This window comes from Amphiura filiformis, chromosome 2 (assembly GCF_039555335.1).
Source record: "Amphiura filiformis chromosome 2, Afil_fr2py, whole genome shotgun sequence".
NCBI classification, from domain to species: Eukaryota; Metazoa; Echinodermata; class Ophiuroidea; order Amphilepidida; family Amphiuridae; genus Amphiura; species Amphiura filiformis.
The window spans coordinates 45,453,594-45,467,760 of NC_092629.1; the positions used below are offsets into that span (position 1 = coordinate 45,453,594).

At 38.7% G+C, this 14,167-nt stretch overlaps 1 protein-coding gene and 1 long non-coding RNA gene across 3 annotated transcripts in view; both read right to left on the reverse strand.

The window, feature by feature from the left end:
• Positions 1-287: 287 nt before the first annotated feature.
• LOC140146279 (uncharacterized) lies at positions 288-2,047 on the reverse strand. Its single transcript, XR_011858218.1, has 2 exons — positions 1,844-2,047; positions 288-1,781 (listed from the first exon to the last, which is right to left on the reverse strand). It is a non-coding gene; the product is annotated as an uncharacterized lncRNA (long non-coding RNA).
• Positions 2,048-2,056: 9 nt separating this feature from the next.
• Positions 2,057-14,167, reverse strand: part of LOC140146278 (uncharacterized) — a 47,440-nt gene continuing 35,329 nt past the window's right edge. For both annotated transcript variants that reach the window (XM_072168067.1, XM_072168066.1), the window contains one exon: positions 2,057-12,418. In XM_072168067.1, coding sequence (XP_072024168.1) covers positions 3,386-12,391 — 9,006 coding nt within the window. In that variant the 5' untranslated portion in view covers positions 12,392-12,418 and the 3' untranslated portion in view covers positions 2,057-3,385. The remainder of the gene's footprint in view (positions 12,419-14,167) is intronic.

A 14,167-nucleotide genomic window follows, 5' to 3' on the forward strand; every position in this document is an offset into this window, starting at 1 on the left:
ACGTACGTTTGGAAATCGCAATCTCTTTATTATTTCATAGTTGTGCGTAATTGTTTTAAAGCGAGCATTAATGTATCTGTAAAAGCAGTTTATTTGTTGCTCTATTTTTTGAAACTGTTCAAAACAACAATCGTGGGCAGTTGAATTACAAATTAACTTTGTTATGAAGAATTGTCGGTTATAATTTATTTTCTATAACACACCAACAGAGTAACAGTTCAATTCCTTTAAAACGGTAACGCTATATTGATTCCGTTTGAAAGGACGCAAATTCAATACACTATAGCTTACTAATTTATCCATTTAATGTCCACATTTGCCCGGTGGAAGATTTTGGAAATATCTTCCACAGGCAGCTAGCTACCTACGACTATATTTATAAATACGTATTTATAAATACACGTGACCTTTAGATAAATATCATCAAATTTAAGTATTAATTGAATAGCAAAATTATTACACATGGGGATTCCGATTTTGTAATTATGTTATCAACGGTAAAAAATATTGACAACGTTTACAATATAATCACAAAGTTGATCAAAATAGACAAGTTTGCTGCACAGTCACGCGTTGTTTACCGCTTTTGCATCAAATGTACAGAAAGACCACCCACTATGTAGAAGGTCACTTCGTGACTTACCGTCTACAAACTGTTATGGCAGCGTGGAGGTGGTCACGTCACGTGCGTATTTATAAATACGTATTTATAAATATAGTCGCAGCATACTGACAGGGGAGTATGGATTTCAAATGAAATTAGCACATTAACCAACTCCACATAATTATTACTCACCATCTAAAATGCAAGATTCTCATGGTATATCAAAGGGAGCTGCCTAATGTGTTTCTGCGGTTTGAATGCATACTCTCCCCTAAAGCTGTGGAAGACGGGGGAGTGTGGATTTTAAATAGAATATTCCATTGTTGTTGTGTAATTTCCTCAAGTATATTAATGCCGCTAACGTGACTCAATGCTAAGCTAAGTAGCTCTCATGCCAGCATCCTTTTATTATATTACTTAAAAATAAATCATTCATTGCTTGCTTAATATATCTCAAGATATTTCTGGTTGGTTGGCTGCTTGAAATTAATGATGCTTGCTGGTAACCATGGTAACATAGTAACAGACTATTTGTGCCACTCAAGATATTTCGAGGAATGGTATGATCATTGTCTTGTGGTGGATTTCCTAAAAAAGCTGAATTTATACTCGATCGCCGAGCGATTGCGACGCACCGCTTTTGGAAAGAGATCAGCAAGCGCCGAATTATGCGATGCATCGCTCGTCGCTTTTGCATTTGTACTTATCAAAGAGATAACGATTGCAGACGACAATTAAAATATTCTTAATGCCACAAATTACATTTTTAGAACATTCATTGATGTCAATAATTATTGCTTTGAATTAATTCATCACCGAAACTTAACAATCGAGAAGGGTAAATTAATTAGCAAAATAATAGATCCAGTTGGTTGTAAATGATTGGATGATGGATTCACGTGTCAAGCGATATCGCTCGAAAGCTGAGATTTCTTCAACTTGCAAGAGCGACGTCGTATTTGCCTCAGCGATTGGTATCGATTGATCGGCTTGACACTCTGAAAACAGAAGTAAACACAGATCATGCTTGAGAATCGCTTTTCTGCAAAAGCGATCGAGTATAAATTCAACTTTATACTTCTAAATTCTAAGCGAAAATGTAAAAACCCTGAGTGACTTAGAAGTACTGAATATAAAGTATATTTATACTAAGGTGTTTGTGCAATGATCATGAGTCCTTGAGGAGAGTAAAATGGGGTGTGGTGGGGTGGGGTGAAAGGCATGAATTTGTTGGCAAACCTAAAGTGGGAGAGTAAGCAATTTTGGCAATTAGGAGGGGGATCTATTTTGGCACACACGTACATTTACGGGGCTCCTCTGAAATAATACGCTCTAAAAGGCTTAGGAAAACATTAAGCCTAAGAGAACATTCGAATATGCACAATTTCCTGTCTGCTATGCTCGTATTATACAATCTGGACCATTTAAAACGAAAACATTTGGCATGTGGGGGAGCAAAGGTTGTTTTGTAGGCAGAGAGGGAGCAAGAACTTTTTTGGCAAGCCGTTTGGTAATTTTGGGTGCTCATAATTATTGCAAAGCACCTACGGTATTATTATCATCATAAATATATTTGATAGCATCCCTAATGATTATAATTATAATGATAATAACTATAAAACAAGTATTTTATTTCTTATCATTATCATGATTATGGTCATATAAAGATTAAAACCCATAACGTGTTAATCATATATGATCAAAATACGTACATTGTGAGAAACGGCGAATAACCGCGCTAAAAATGTATTTGTTATACAAATGATATGATTTTATACTCTGCCGCGTTCGCATAGCATTTATTACTGTCCTTGTTATGATAATGCCCTTCTATTTACGTGCTTATGACTTGCACGGTTCCGCACGAATATAACGTGCACACATTCTGACAAAATGGTGTTGGTTTGGCTCATTACGTATATAATACAAGCCACCAAAATGTCTTACTTGGCTATCCCAGTTGAACTCAATACACCCCCTATGGAAGACATGACATTAATCTCCCACACATGGGGTGTAAATTTCAAATGGAGTCACCAATTTCAGTAAACCCGTTTGAAATTCACGCTTCATGTGTAAAAAATCAAGGTCATGTATTCCAGTATATTACTTTAGATATATATTACTGAAAATCATTTTCAGTGTTACACTGGCCATTTTTAGCGTTACTCTTGGTATTGTCAGTGTGGGTATTGTCCAGGGATTATTTTCATAACAAAAACGTGGGATTAAAGAAAGGCCACCCATTTTCAGTTTTGCAGTCCATTTTTCAGTGTGATTAAACATACCAAAAGAACTTTTTTCAGTGTTATTTCAGTGATATTATCTATTGTATAATTTTCCAGCGTTACTCTGCAGTTTCAGTATGATTTTTAGTCTCAATATATCATAGTGACGGGCTTCAACTGGAATAGCCAATAAAAATTGATGATCGATTTATACATGGATTGACCGTTATACAGATACAACCAAAATGGATTATGAAAAATACAAACACAATATCAAGATAAGAGAATATATACAATTGCTATTCAAAATATTTACATTTAAGTGCACTTATTATCTATTTCAGTTGCTGTTTTGTGAGTTGCAGTTTTCAGTTTGGTATAAAAACAACATTTCAGTATTCCGCGTGTCGAGTAATGACTGCGCGCACCTCCATATGGTGAATTTTTAAATTCGAATTTATAGGTGTACATGACTGTTTAAAGTTATCATAATCAAAAGAGTATTTGGATAAGCTCATCATTTACCACTGAGTTGTGCCGTTTTCCATCAATTCTATCTTTTGCAGGTCAGATCCATAGGTACACTAAAGCCAGATAAATCAATTTCGTTCGTAATATCAACAGACGTTTGTTGTATCCTGGCTACATCCCTTGACATTGACACAGTATCATTGGCATCAGGTGATACAGAAGGTGGAGAGGTAGATTTATAGGATATCAGAGGATTTTCACATTGAGCTTTTGAGGGAACTGGATTCAAAACCACCTTTGACCTTTTAACTACTTCTGAACTGAATTCAGACGATGCAGGTCGCTTTAGAGACTCTGATGGTTTGTTGCTTGTGTCCGAGTCAGAGTCTGATTGCAACACCTTAGATTGTTTAGAGGCAATTTCTAGAGTGTATTCTCGTCCGCCATATTCGACTTGCGCCTGGCTTGATATCGTTTCAGTGGGATTTATGTATTGCGGGTTTGACACCCGATGAAGTGGCACTTGATATTGGAGTAGTTGATCATGTCCTTGCTTAGCCCGTTGCTGGGGCAATTGGTGTTGATGTTGAAGTAGCTGCTGTTGCGGACGTTGCTGCTGCTGTTGCGGACGTTGCTGCTGACGCTGCGGTGATATATGAGGATCACCATCTGAGCGGTTTCTCTTTCGTCTCTTATCATTTTGCGTAACCATTTGATTGGACCGCACATTAAACACATTGAGTCTATGCTGTGCTCGTTGCTGGTTGTCTTCATTGTTTTCCAGTAGCAGGTGTTCTGGAATCAATACAGCGTCGTGTGCGTCGACAACATTAACCGATGTGTTCACTGGAGGAATGCTGTTTGGACGATTATTAGCGACTCGTATTGGAGGAGAGATTTGCTGCCAATTATCTTTGCCTCGGGACGAATTATTGCCGATACGATTGCTGTTTAGATCTGTTTTGTCCTGTCGAGATATCATATTCTGTTGTTGTTGTGGTGGTGGTGGTGATTTAACGTGGTTATAAAGTTGAGGCTGGTATGACGAAATGTGTTGAGAGTTGGGATGTCTTACTATACTCCTAGATGTTTCTAAGTTATGTTGAACGTAGGAATTGGAGGTCATATCACGGTTGGGATTCATATTTGAGATAGAAGTCGCTTTTATATTTGCCATACTTCGGACATTAACGATACGAGGCAGGCTCTGATCAAAAGATATGTTCTTCACACCCGTGTCTTCCAGCTGTGGGGATAATTTAATATTTGGGGCAGGTGGTTGGTCCTTAGTGGTATCAGGATTTGCATGACCAATGTCAAGTCTTTGCTGATGTGGCTGCATTTGCAGAACCTGAACAGGTTGCTCCTTGTGTGTCTTGGGCAATATTGGCCTATATGGCATTAACACTTGCTGAGTTTGATTCAGTGGTTGTTCATTACTGGTTGGAATAAGCAGCAAGTATTGTTGTTGCTGTTGCTGTTGTAGCAAGAACTGTTGCTGCTGTTGATGATGCTGTTGTTGCTGTAGAACTTCCAGCTGTCGTTGTTGCTGAGTTTTCTGGAATTGAACCAATCTTTCTCGCGTCAGGCGCTGAATGTGCTCTTGATGTTGCTGTTTTTGTTTTTGTTCCTGTTTTAGAAAAGCTCGCGGAGATACTTCAACCACCTGAAGCGGTTTAATATTACACAGTGTATTCCTGGCAGCCTGATATCTATGTTGCAATGTAGATATCTTTTCCGGAGATGGAGGTTGGCCATTTGAGATATCATTTGAGTATTTTAACCTATGAAGTTGTTGCAGCGCTATTTCTTGTTCCACTTGACGAGCAGTTTGTCGAGATTGAGAGACCGACGCCACCTTATTCTGGTGTCGCTTTGAAACCTTCCCATCGAATTGTTTCTGATGTTGCATTCTCAATATTTCCAACTGCAAGTCCTTATCTCCGCTTTCGAACTGTCTGCGAGAGGGTAGATTTGGTACCGGTTTTTGCGAATAATCTACAAACTTATATTGCCTTTGATGGATATCAACAGGTGTTTCTTGCGCAGGAGGTACATTGCCTTCAAGATGTCTCTTGTTCAATTCATTCATAGAAGAATAACCTGGTTTAGCTGATAGCAGCTTGGCATGGGCATCATTCAAAGCCTTACTTGGTTGGTTAGTGTTTTTAAGAGTACGGCCACTGGCGAAATTCTCAAGTTTCTCAAGATGTGATATCACCGCACTTTTACCAACATCAGTCTTAATTTGCTTCAGGTAATATTGGTTAAGTTCATAAATTGATAGCTCGTTCTGTAACTGGACTGAACTTTGCTCACTGTCTGTATTTGATCTGGAATTTGTATCGTTTATATCCAGATGATATTTTGCAGGATCTGTCACGCTTCTTTGGATCTGAGATGGTGTTGAAACCACTGGTTTACTTATCACCTTCGATTTCTCTTGTTTGGATTCCATCTTCAGTTTCCAATCCTGCATTTGTTTTTGGAGCATTGCCGGGGTAATATTTCGGGGATTTTGTTTTGTAACAGCTTGCTGGTTTAATGCGGAAGCGTTCGCCTGCAACTGAGATTCTGAATAGGATGGTGGCAAGACCGGTTTACCATCTACATCGAAAAGAACAGCAACATTCTTTCCATCAGGTAGCTGGATAATTTCAACGTGCTCTTTCTTAAACTTTTGTTTTGGAGGATACTCTGCTGTTGCAATCTGCACAATTTCCATTTGGTCTTTTTTGGTAAATTGCTGTTGGTTACGAACCTCCGATGCAGGAAGAGGGACTCTTTCTCTGCGATCCGGTTTAAGCAGCTTCTGCTGAGGATAAGACTGCGGAGCCGAAATCGGTTTCATGCCTTCTTTTTTACCACGTTGTAGTTGTACACGGACATTAGCCTTTGCCATCGCCATCATCTCCTCGTAATCTCTCTCAAGAAGTTCTTCTTGGGTGATAATATCCTTTTCTTCTGCAGACATTGGTGACGTTTTGACACAGTCTTCCCCAGGGTTCTTTGGCGGAGAACTAACGGCCATCGGCATTTGATTCGCTCGTTGTAGCCATCGTTCCTTCAACAATTCTGCCGGGCTCGGTGCATGTGATGTGCTTGTATCTACACTTTCAGATATATTACGATGAATCTTTTCATGTTGGTGAGCAACTCTACGCAGTGGTGTTCGCGGTAGGCAGGTAATAGCTTTAGGAACTGCATCTGATAGACGAGGGGGTGTTCTCGTTGGTAGTTGATTTGCAGGTATTGAATGCACGGGGTCCAGATTTTGAGGAGTTTCTTGAGTAACCTTCTTCACCAACTGGTCGTCTTGATTTAGTTGAGAGCCGTCATTTACCACTCGGTTACCACTGTCTTCATGAGAAGAAAGCTTATCAATTGCTTGTTTTTGTTGAATTTGATTGACATTGCTCTTCATCGTGTATTCTTCATCAATTATTAATGGTGCATCTGTTTCATCTAAATCATCATCAAATCCAAGGCCGTTGATTTGATAGTTATCAGAATGGTTATTCAACATCAACGTCTGGTTTTGTCTCGTTTGAGATGCATTTTGAGAGCTAATAGATTTGACCACACCCGTCACACTAGTTTGAATGTCTGTACTCGTAAGATGACTTGACTGAACTGAACAACCACTCAATTTTGTAGTTGGTACTTGCATTGCCGGTGGCTCTCGTACAGCTACGTTTACAGCACACTCAATTACATTTTGCAGCACATTTCCAACAACAGTAGTTGCTTTTGGTGACATACGTGTGCTCCTGTTACTCAACCTCTCCTCGATTTTCGCTGGAGCTCTTGACTTGTCATCCTCGTCCAATGATTGTTTATCATTAGGTCCTATCAAATCTACTGCTTCTATACCGTTGCTGTCATCTGTATTTAGAGATTCAATACATTGCACTGTATCGCCATCTATAGTTGTAGTTGTAGAATGAGCTTCGCATTTTTCAACCATTGTTTCATTATCTGTGATCGCATTTTCGCTAGTTTTGGACGTGAGTTTCATTGTTGTACGAACACGTTCATCCAAAGCGTCAGTTTCCATTTCCATATTCCTATACAAATCGGCCAGCCGCACGGTATCATCAATTGGGCCATTTGCCTCCTTCTTTTTGTTTTTACTGCGTTCCTCTTTTAAGGTGGCCGTTGGTATAGTTTGATCTTCCAAACTTGTCATTCTTGCTTTACCTATTCTTTCGATAGATTGCCGAAGGACTTCCTGCATATCTTTTAATACATCCATAGTGGTGGTATCATGGTTGGGTGCTATAAACGTATCGGGTTTGGATGTCAATGGATCATGTGATGCTGTTTCATCACATGTAATTGTTTCTTTTTTCACTGTCACTCTATCATAATTCACGTCCCTTACGTCACTGTCATTTTCTTCAGAGGTTTTAACATTCCCCACATTATCCACACTACTGTTATACGATTGACTCAACTTTAGCGCTTTGTCTTTAGTTTCTTCTTCATCAGCTGATACTATGAAATCTAGATCTGGGTTTGGAATGTCATTGTAAAGATCATCACCATCGGGGATATTTGTTTCTTGGATAGTAGTCTGCTTAAATTGGTCATCTCTGGTCTTGCAGGCCAATGGTTCTTTTGATTGATATTGTTGCTGTTTAGTGACGATATTAGCATCACTATTTGAGGCATTCATACAGTAGTTGGTATCTACTGGACAAGTAAATGGCTTTGTCAACTGTTCATGCTGTTTATATAATTGTTGTCGTTCATCTTCCCCTTGCTGTTTAATATCAGCCTTAGCCTGTACTTTATCTTTCACTTCATTATCGTGCTCATCATATTGTGACATATTTCCATGAATATCTTTTGATTTCGCTGTCTCTCCAGTTTCGGTATCTATAAATCCACGACCATTTTCATCAGTTGAATGACTCAATACTTGATCCAATTTCACATCAGATACTGTTGATTGGACATGTGACATATCAATGTCTGTCTTTGGTTCCGCGAATAACGTGATGTTCTGGTCACAAAGAGTTTCTTTGTCATTTCCTTGCACTTGATTTGCTTGACCCCCTTCTATTTGATATTTTTCTTGATCTCTTCTACTATCATCATCAAATTCGTGAAAAGATGAATGATGTTGGATATCTTGCATATTCCGATTATCCTCTATTTCCTCCTGAACTTCTGGGATTTGTTGACCATCACCAATTTTATCATTTTTAGGTTGATTCCGAGTCGTTTGAATATTTTCGACCATTTGATCTGTATCTTGATTTGTGATCATTTGAATACCATTTCTAAGAAGATCGTCATATTGATTAGATTGATCTTGAATATTTTGATCATTATCTATACGATCTTTGTCTTCAATTGGTATTGTTTCTTCTTCATCAGGTTCGTTTTGATCACTGATTTTGTCACCTGCATGTGCATGAACTTCTGCGATCTTTTGTGCCTCGTCAATTTCATGATATGTTGCTTGATCCTGAAGCACGGTTGCACGATCAAGTTTCAAGAGATTTTTGGATTGATCATCTCTGGTCTTATAATCTCGAAATTCATCTTCGACCATTTGATCCTCATCATGTTCACTTCGATGTTTATTTTGATCTTGAATATATTGATCATCTTCATTTTGGCAATCTTGATCTTCATATTGGCCCTTTTCCTTGGATTGATCTTGAGTCCTTTGACTCCAATGATCGTCATCTTCTTCCTCTTTTGTTTCATGACTTTGATCTTGATTCTTTTCATCACCTTCATGAATATCAACTTGTTCATCAATAGTTTCACCGATTTCATCGCCATCGGATTTGTTGATCGTAGCTTGTCTCTCTTCCATTTCATTTGTCAATACTTCTTTGTCTATAATTTGGTGTTCACTTTCCTCAACTGACATAGAAACATCAACCTCTAGTTGATGAACGTCAGGTTGGGCAACGTGTCCGTCCTCCAATATATTGTTTTCGTCAATACATGCTAGTGAATCGTCAACTCCTTTGGGCATCATTTCAGCTTCCATTAATTGATTAGCAACGATCTGGTTACCTTGCAGATCCATTTGGACTTCTTTCTCAACAACAACACTGCAATCATCTTCTACTGCTGTTTTATGTTGGGCATCGATTGCAATGCTCTTTTTCTCTTCTTCAACGACATTCTCTTTCGAGACCATAGCATTTTCTTTGTCTTTTATACGTTCAGTTTCATCTTCATCTTTATCGTCCACAATTGGCATAGGTTCTTTATTTAACATGTTGCATTCTTTGATGATTTTATCTGGCACCAGCTTATCATATGTACAATCTGGGAATTGTTCTGTTGCTTTTGCGTCCTCTTGCGTGCCCTGATTCATTGAGTTACTAGAGTTACCATCACTAAGCATATGTTCAGTATCGGTGTCTTGCTTTGCGAATTCACGGCTCTGGGTTGTACTATAGCAATGATCTTCATTTCCTGAAGGTATTATGCTTTCACACAGATCAAAAGTGTCCACAGCATTACACGAACCATTCCCCTGTTTATCTTCACCAGGTACCATTCTATCAGAAGAAATGTCATTGCCTTCATTATCGGGGTTAACATCCTGCTTGCCTTGGAAGACGATTTTACTATCCTGAGAAATGTCTATTTTGCTTCCCTCATTAGCACCGAAATCAGAGCCTGTTGAAAATAAAACTTCCTCTGCTACAAATTCTGGTCCTGGTTCAGGAAAGACAGAGGAGCATTTTTGCGGTTTACATGTATTGCTATTGTTTGCTTCTTTCAACGACGAATGCAGAGCTTCAGTACCTGCTGAAAATAGTACTTCTTCTGCTATACTTTCTGGCCCTGGTTCAGGAAACAGAGCTGGTTTACCTTCATTGATATTGTTGGAGTCTTTCAACAAAGAATGCGATACTTCTGCACCTTGTGGTCTTGATACAGGTAACATCAATGCCTCTGTTTGCGGCTGACATGCATCTTTACAACTATCGTTTGATTCTCTTACAAGTGGATCAAGCACTTCTGCACATTGTGGCCTTGATTCAGGTATCACCAAAGCCTCTCTTTGCGGTTTATGTGTATCTTTACAACTATTGTTTGATTCTTTAACAAGGGGATCAAATACTTCTTCTGCAACTTTTGATCTTGGTTCAGGTTCATTTGGTGATGACAATCGGAGTTCCTCGGCATCTTCGGAAGGTTTGTTGTTGGCTGCTTCAACTGGTGAATTAACTTCGTCTTCTACGAAAGCTTCTGGATCATATCTAGGTTGCATTGATGAAGCTGTTTGGAGTTTCTTCGCATCTTTACCATCGCTGTCTTTTCTTTGTGGATACAATACTTTATGTATTGCGACATGTTTGGGTTCAGATTTAGGTAGTTTGGATGACGCTGTTTGGAATGCACTTGTTGAGTTCTTATTATTAGTGCTTTCTTTCATTGACGATTCCAATAGATCTTCTGCGACCCATTGTGATTCTGATATACGTAACGTCGGAGGCACTGACAAGGGCTCACATTCATCATCAGCATGACTTTCAGTTTCTTTTACTGATGGATCCAAACGTTCTTCTGTCAAACGTGTTGGTTCACAGTTATGTAACACCGGTAAGTCCCTGTTGCCAGTATTTGATTCGGAGGTTTCTCTCATTGACATTGGTTGCAGTTGTAATGGGTTTGATGCCTCCGATGACGTCATCGAGCGATGGACGATTTCACTTTGGATACTCTTTGTAACTTCATTTGGTGAATAAATCGGGTTATTTGGTGGATAAACCGGCTTGTCGCGATCATTAGAATCGAAGGTGGATGTGTGCTTGGAAACGGGGATTTGGATTGGGATAATTTTGCCGTCTGTATTCGGCACTGCTGGCTGCTCATTAACTATATCAGTTTGGATATGATCTTCATTGTCAACACGGTTGTATGAACGGCACGAGTCATCAGACTTCAAAGTTGTTTTAGGTACTGCATTGGCGACAAGAGTGACTGGAGTAAAACTTCTGAAGTCTCGCTGACCTGACGTTTCTTCGGCAAAATCGCCATCATCGGACATATCACTGAAACTATTAACTGAAACAGCATGATGCTTCTGAAACATTCGTTGACTAGTTTTGCCGCTATGGTTGATGCAAAGATCATAACCTGAGGTTTCATTGTTAAAATTGGTCGCTTGAATATGAGGACTTGAAGTCCCTTTGAGTTGTTCATTGTTATTGGTTCTATGCTTATTGCCTCTGGAATAAGAGATGTTGCTTGAAGCATTGCAAGACACCGACTTGGAAATGATTTCATCTATTTCCAAAGTTGAGTTGGTGTCTGAAGATTGTTCAAGTGACAGATACGAAGCCTCTTCTTGAAGTTGTTCTTCATATCTTTGCAAATGTTCACTTAATCTACCTTCAGATGACCAATACTCTTTTCCTTTCGGTGTTTGTCTCCTCTCCCGCTGCATATGGACTACTTCCGGCTTACCGGGTTGTACACAAATTCTGTCATTATCAGCACCACGGGTTATTTTGAGACGGATTCCAGGGTTGTCTTGCTCATCACCTGATGTGTCAAATCCAAATGCATCATCGACACGGTGTTCTTTTCCTGTTTTTGACGTACTCATACTGGCAAAGCTCCGTCTATACACACGAAGAGTGCATCCGTCACTCTGTGACGTAAGTGCAGTTTTTACGGATTTTTTCTTCCTTTTTGACTTAAATCTATGCTTGTCATCTTTATCTTTCTTACTGTATTTTTCCGGTGATGAGCTGGAGCTGTGTCTTTTTCTCTTTCGATGCCGACGCTTGTCTTTAGGCGGTATGGACTTAAGTGTGAGTTGCATAGAGCCAGTGATTGGATTTTCGCGACAAATATATGTAGCACCGGGAGTCAAATCGGTTAATTTGTATTTCATATCATGAAGATGTACTGAACATTGTGTACTTATCGTCACATTGTCCGTTGGAAGCATGACACCATAACGATCAGTGTTTGCGCCCATTTGAGCGATATAGGGGGCGCCCGATCCTACTTGTGACCCGGAAGTAGTTTCCATTTTGTGATGAGATCTAATAAGAACACCGTGACTTACAAAGAGTTTCTTCAGCGTCGGCTGCATCACTTGTTACACATGCCCGGTATAGTCCTGTATACAAATGATAAATAGGAAAGAAAAAAGAGTTAGTTAAAAAAGACCAAGTGCCAATTAACGCAATAAGGAGATGGTTGTAACCCCTGAACTGTATCTATTGTTATGCAATATGCCTGGGAAGAAATTTGGGTACAAATGAACATCGGGCAGAGAAACCTAAAGGCGCGAATTGAACCGATAGTCTTACGAATGACATACATGACAAATTGTACTGTATAACGACAATACACATGGTTTTAAAATAATTATCTACTGCGCTTATTTGTCCAAATCTAGAATTCTAGAATTATACCATTAGACCACGAATTTCAAAATAATAAGTCCTAGATATTGTATCTGAAAAGAAAATTCGGTTACGTATTCAGTCTTTGTACCTTAATGCACTCTTGCCACCAACGTAAATCATGGCATTATAATATGTGATGCGATCAAGCAAAATCAGTCGGAACTCGGAAATATTAAATTTTCAGTTTCTTACAGGATAGTAAAAAGCATTTACAAAGCTGGATTTTGCAGAAAACTGCATTGAAACTGAACAACCAGTACCAACGATGTGAGCAATTAAAGAGTTTCCAAAACAACAGGAAACAAAAGGAAATATTTCCTTTGTTTGACTATACCTCAAAATCAATATTTCCGAGTTCCGACTGATTTTGCTTGATCGCATCACATATGGTTTAAATGACAATGAGGTAACAGGATCAATTATCATAGTAATAGGTGAAAACAATTGAATGTGTTTCCCTGGAATCCTCCCTAGAATAAATCCTGTTAGGGAACAACCCAAAAGTTCGATGAAGCCCTATAAACGAAAGTCCTTTCGTAAGAAGGCTAACCCCCTCCCCCCTCCCTTCTAACGTAAGTTTTCAAATATCGAAAATTCCAACCCGGATTCATAGGATACAGGACCGTCGCTATGGTGGATGGGGATGTGGAGGAGTGCAACAATGCAATGATATTGATCACGTTTATGGAAGAAACCAATATTCTATTTCATTTTAAAATATTTTCTTCATACCTTTCTGGGCACAAAAAAAATTATGACTTGCTGGATCTTCAAATAAAAAAGAATCAAGGTGCGGTACAGCTGATTAAAAATGAACTTACAAATTGCAGGTTGCGAGTACTGCACTCGAGTATATTGATTTGAAATTATTTCGAAGCAACCACTGTAAAATGTCAATATCGTACTTCAGAAAATACTAAAATTTATATATTAAATCCTTAAAAAAGATCAACTTTGACCGATGTTTTAACTACTTTTTTACAAACGTAATCGGACTTTTTGACCCCCTCCCTCCCTAACGAAAGGACTTTCGTTTATAGGGCTTCATCGAACTTTTGGGTTGTTCCCTTACAGTTCCGTGTCATTGTCCGATTACAAAACTTCACAAAATAATGACTATTCACTCTACAGTCCGATATTCGTGATATTAGCAAACACAATGTTGTATTTCTTATGTAGAATCCCTACAGGTTTATGCCGATAAAGGTGGGGTTGGAAAAGTTGGAACCTTCGACGTCAAAATGTTATAGATCCCCTAAAAATGTGGATTTTTTTTATTCCCCCGTTTTATGGTCTATCATTTTGTTGACCCCCCAGAAATATATGTTATTAACTGTTGATAATTATACCAATGATTCTTTATTGTATTTACTATTATTGTTTCATATATTTCTTAATATTTTGTTGAGCTGTGTGTATCACATGTAATTTGATGATTGATGAAATTAATGAATGGA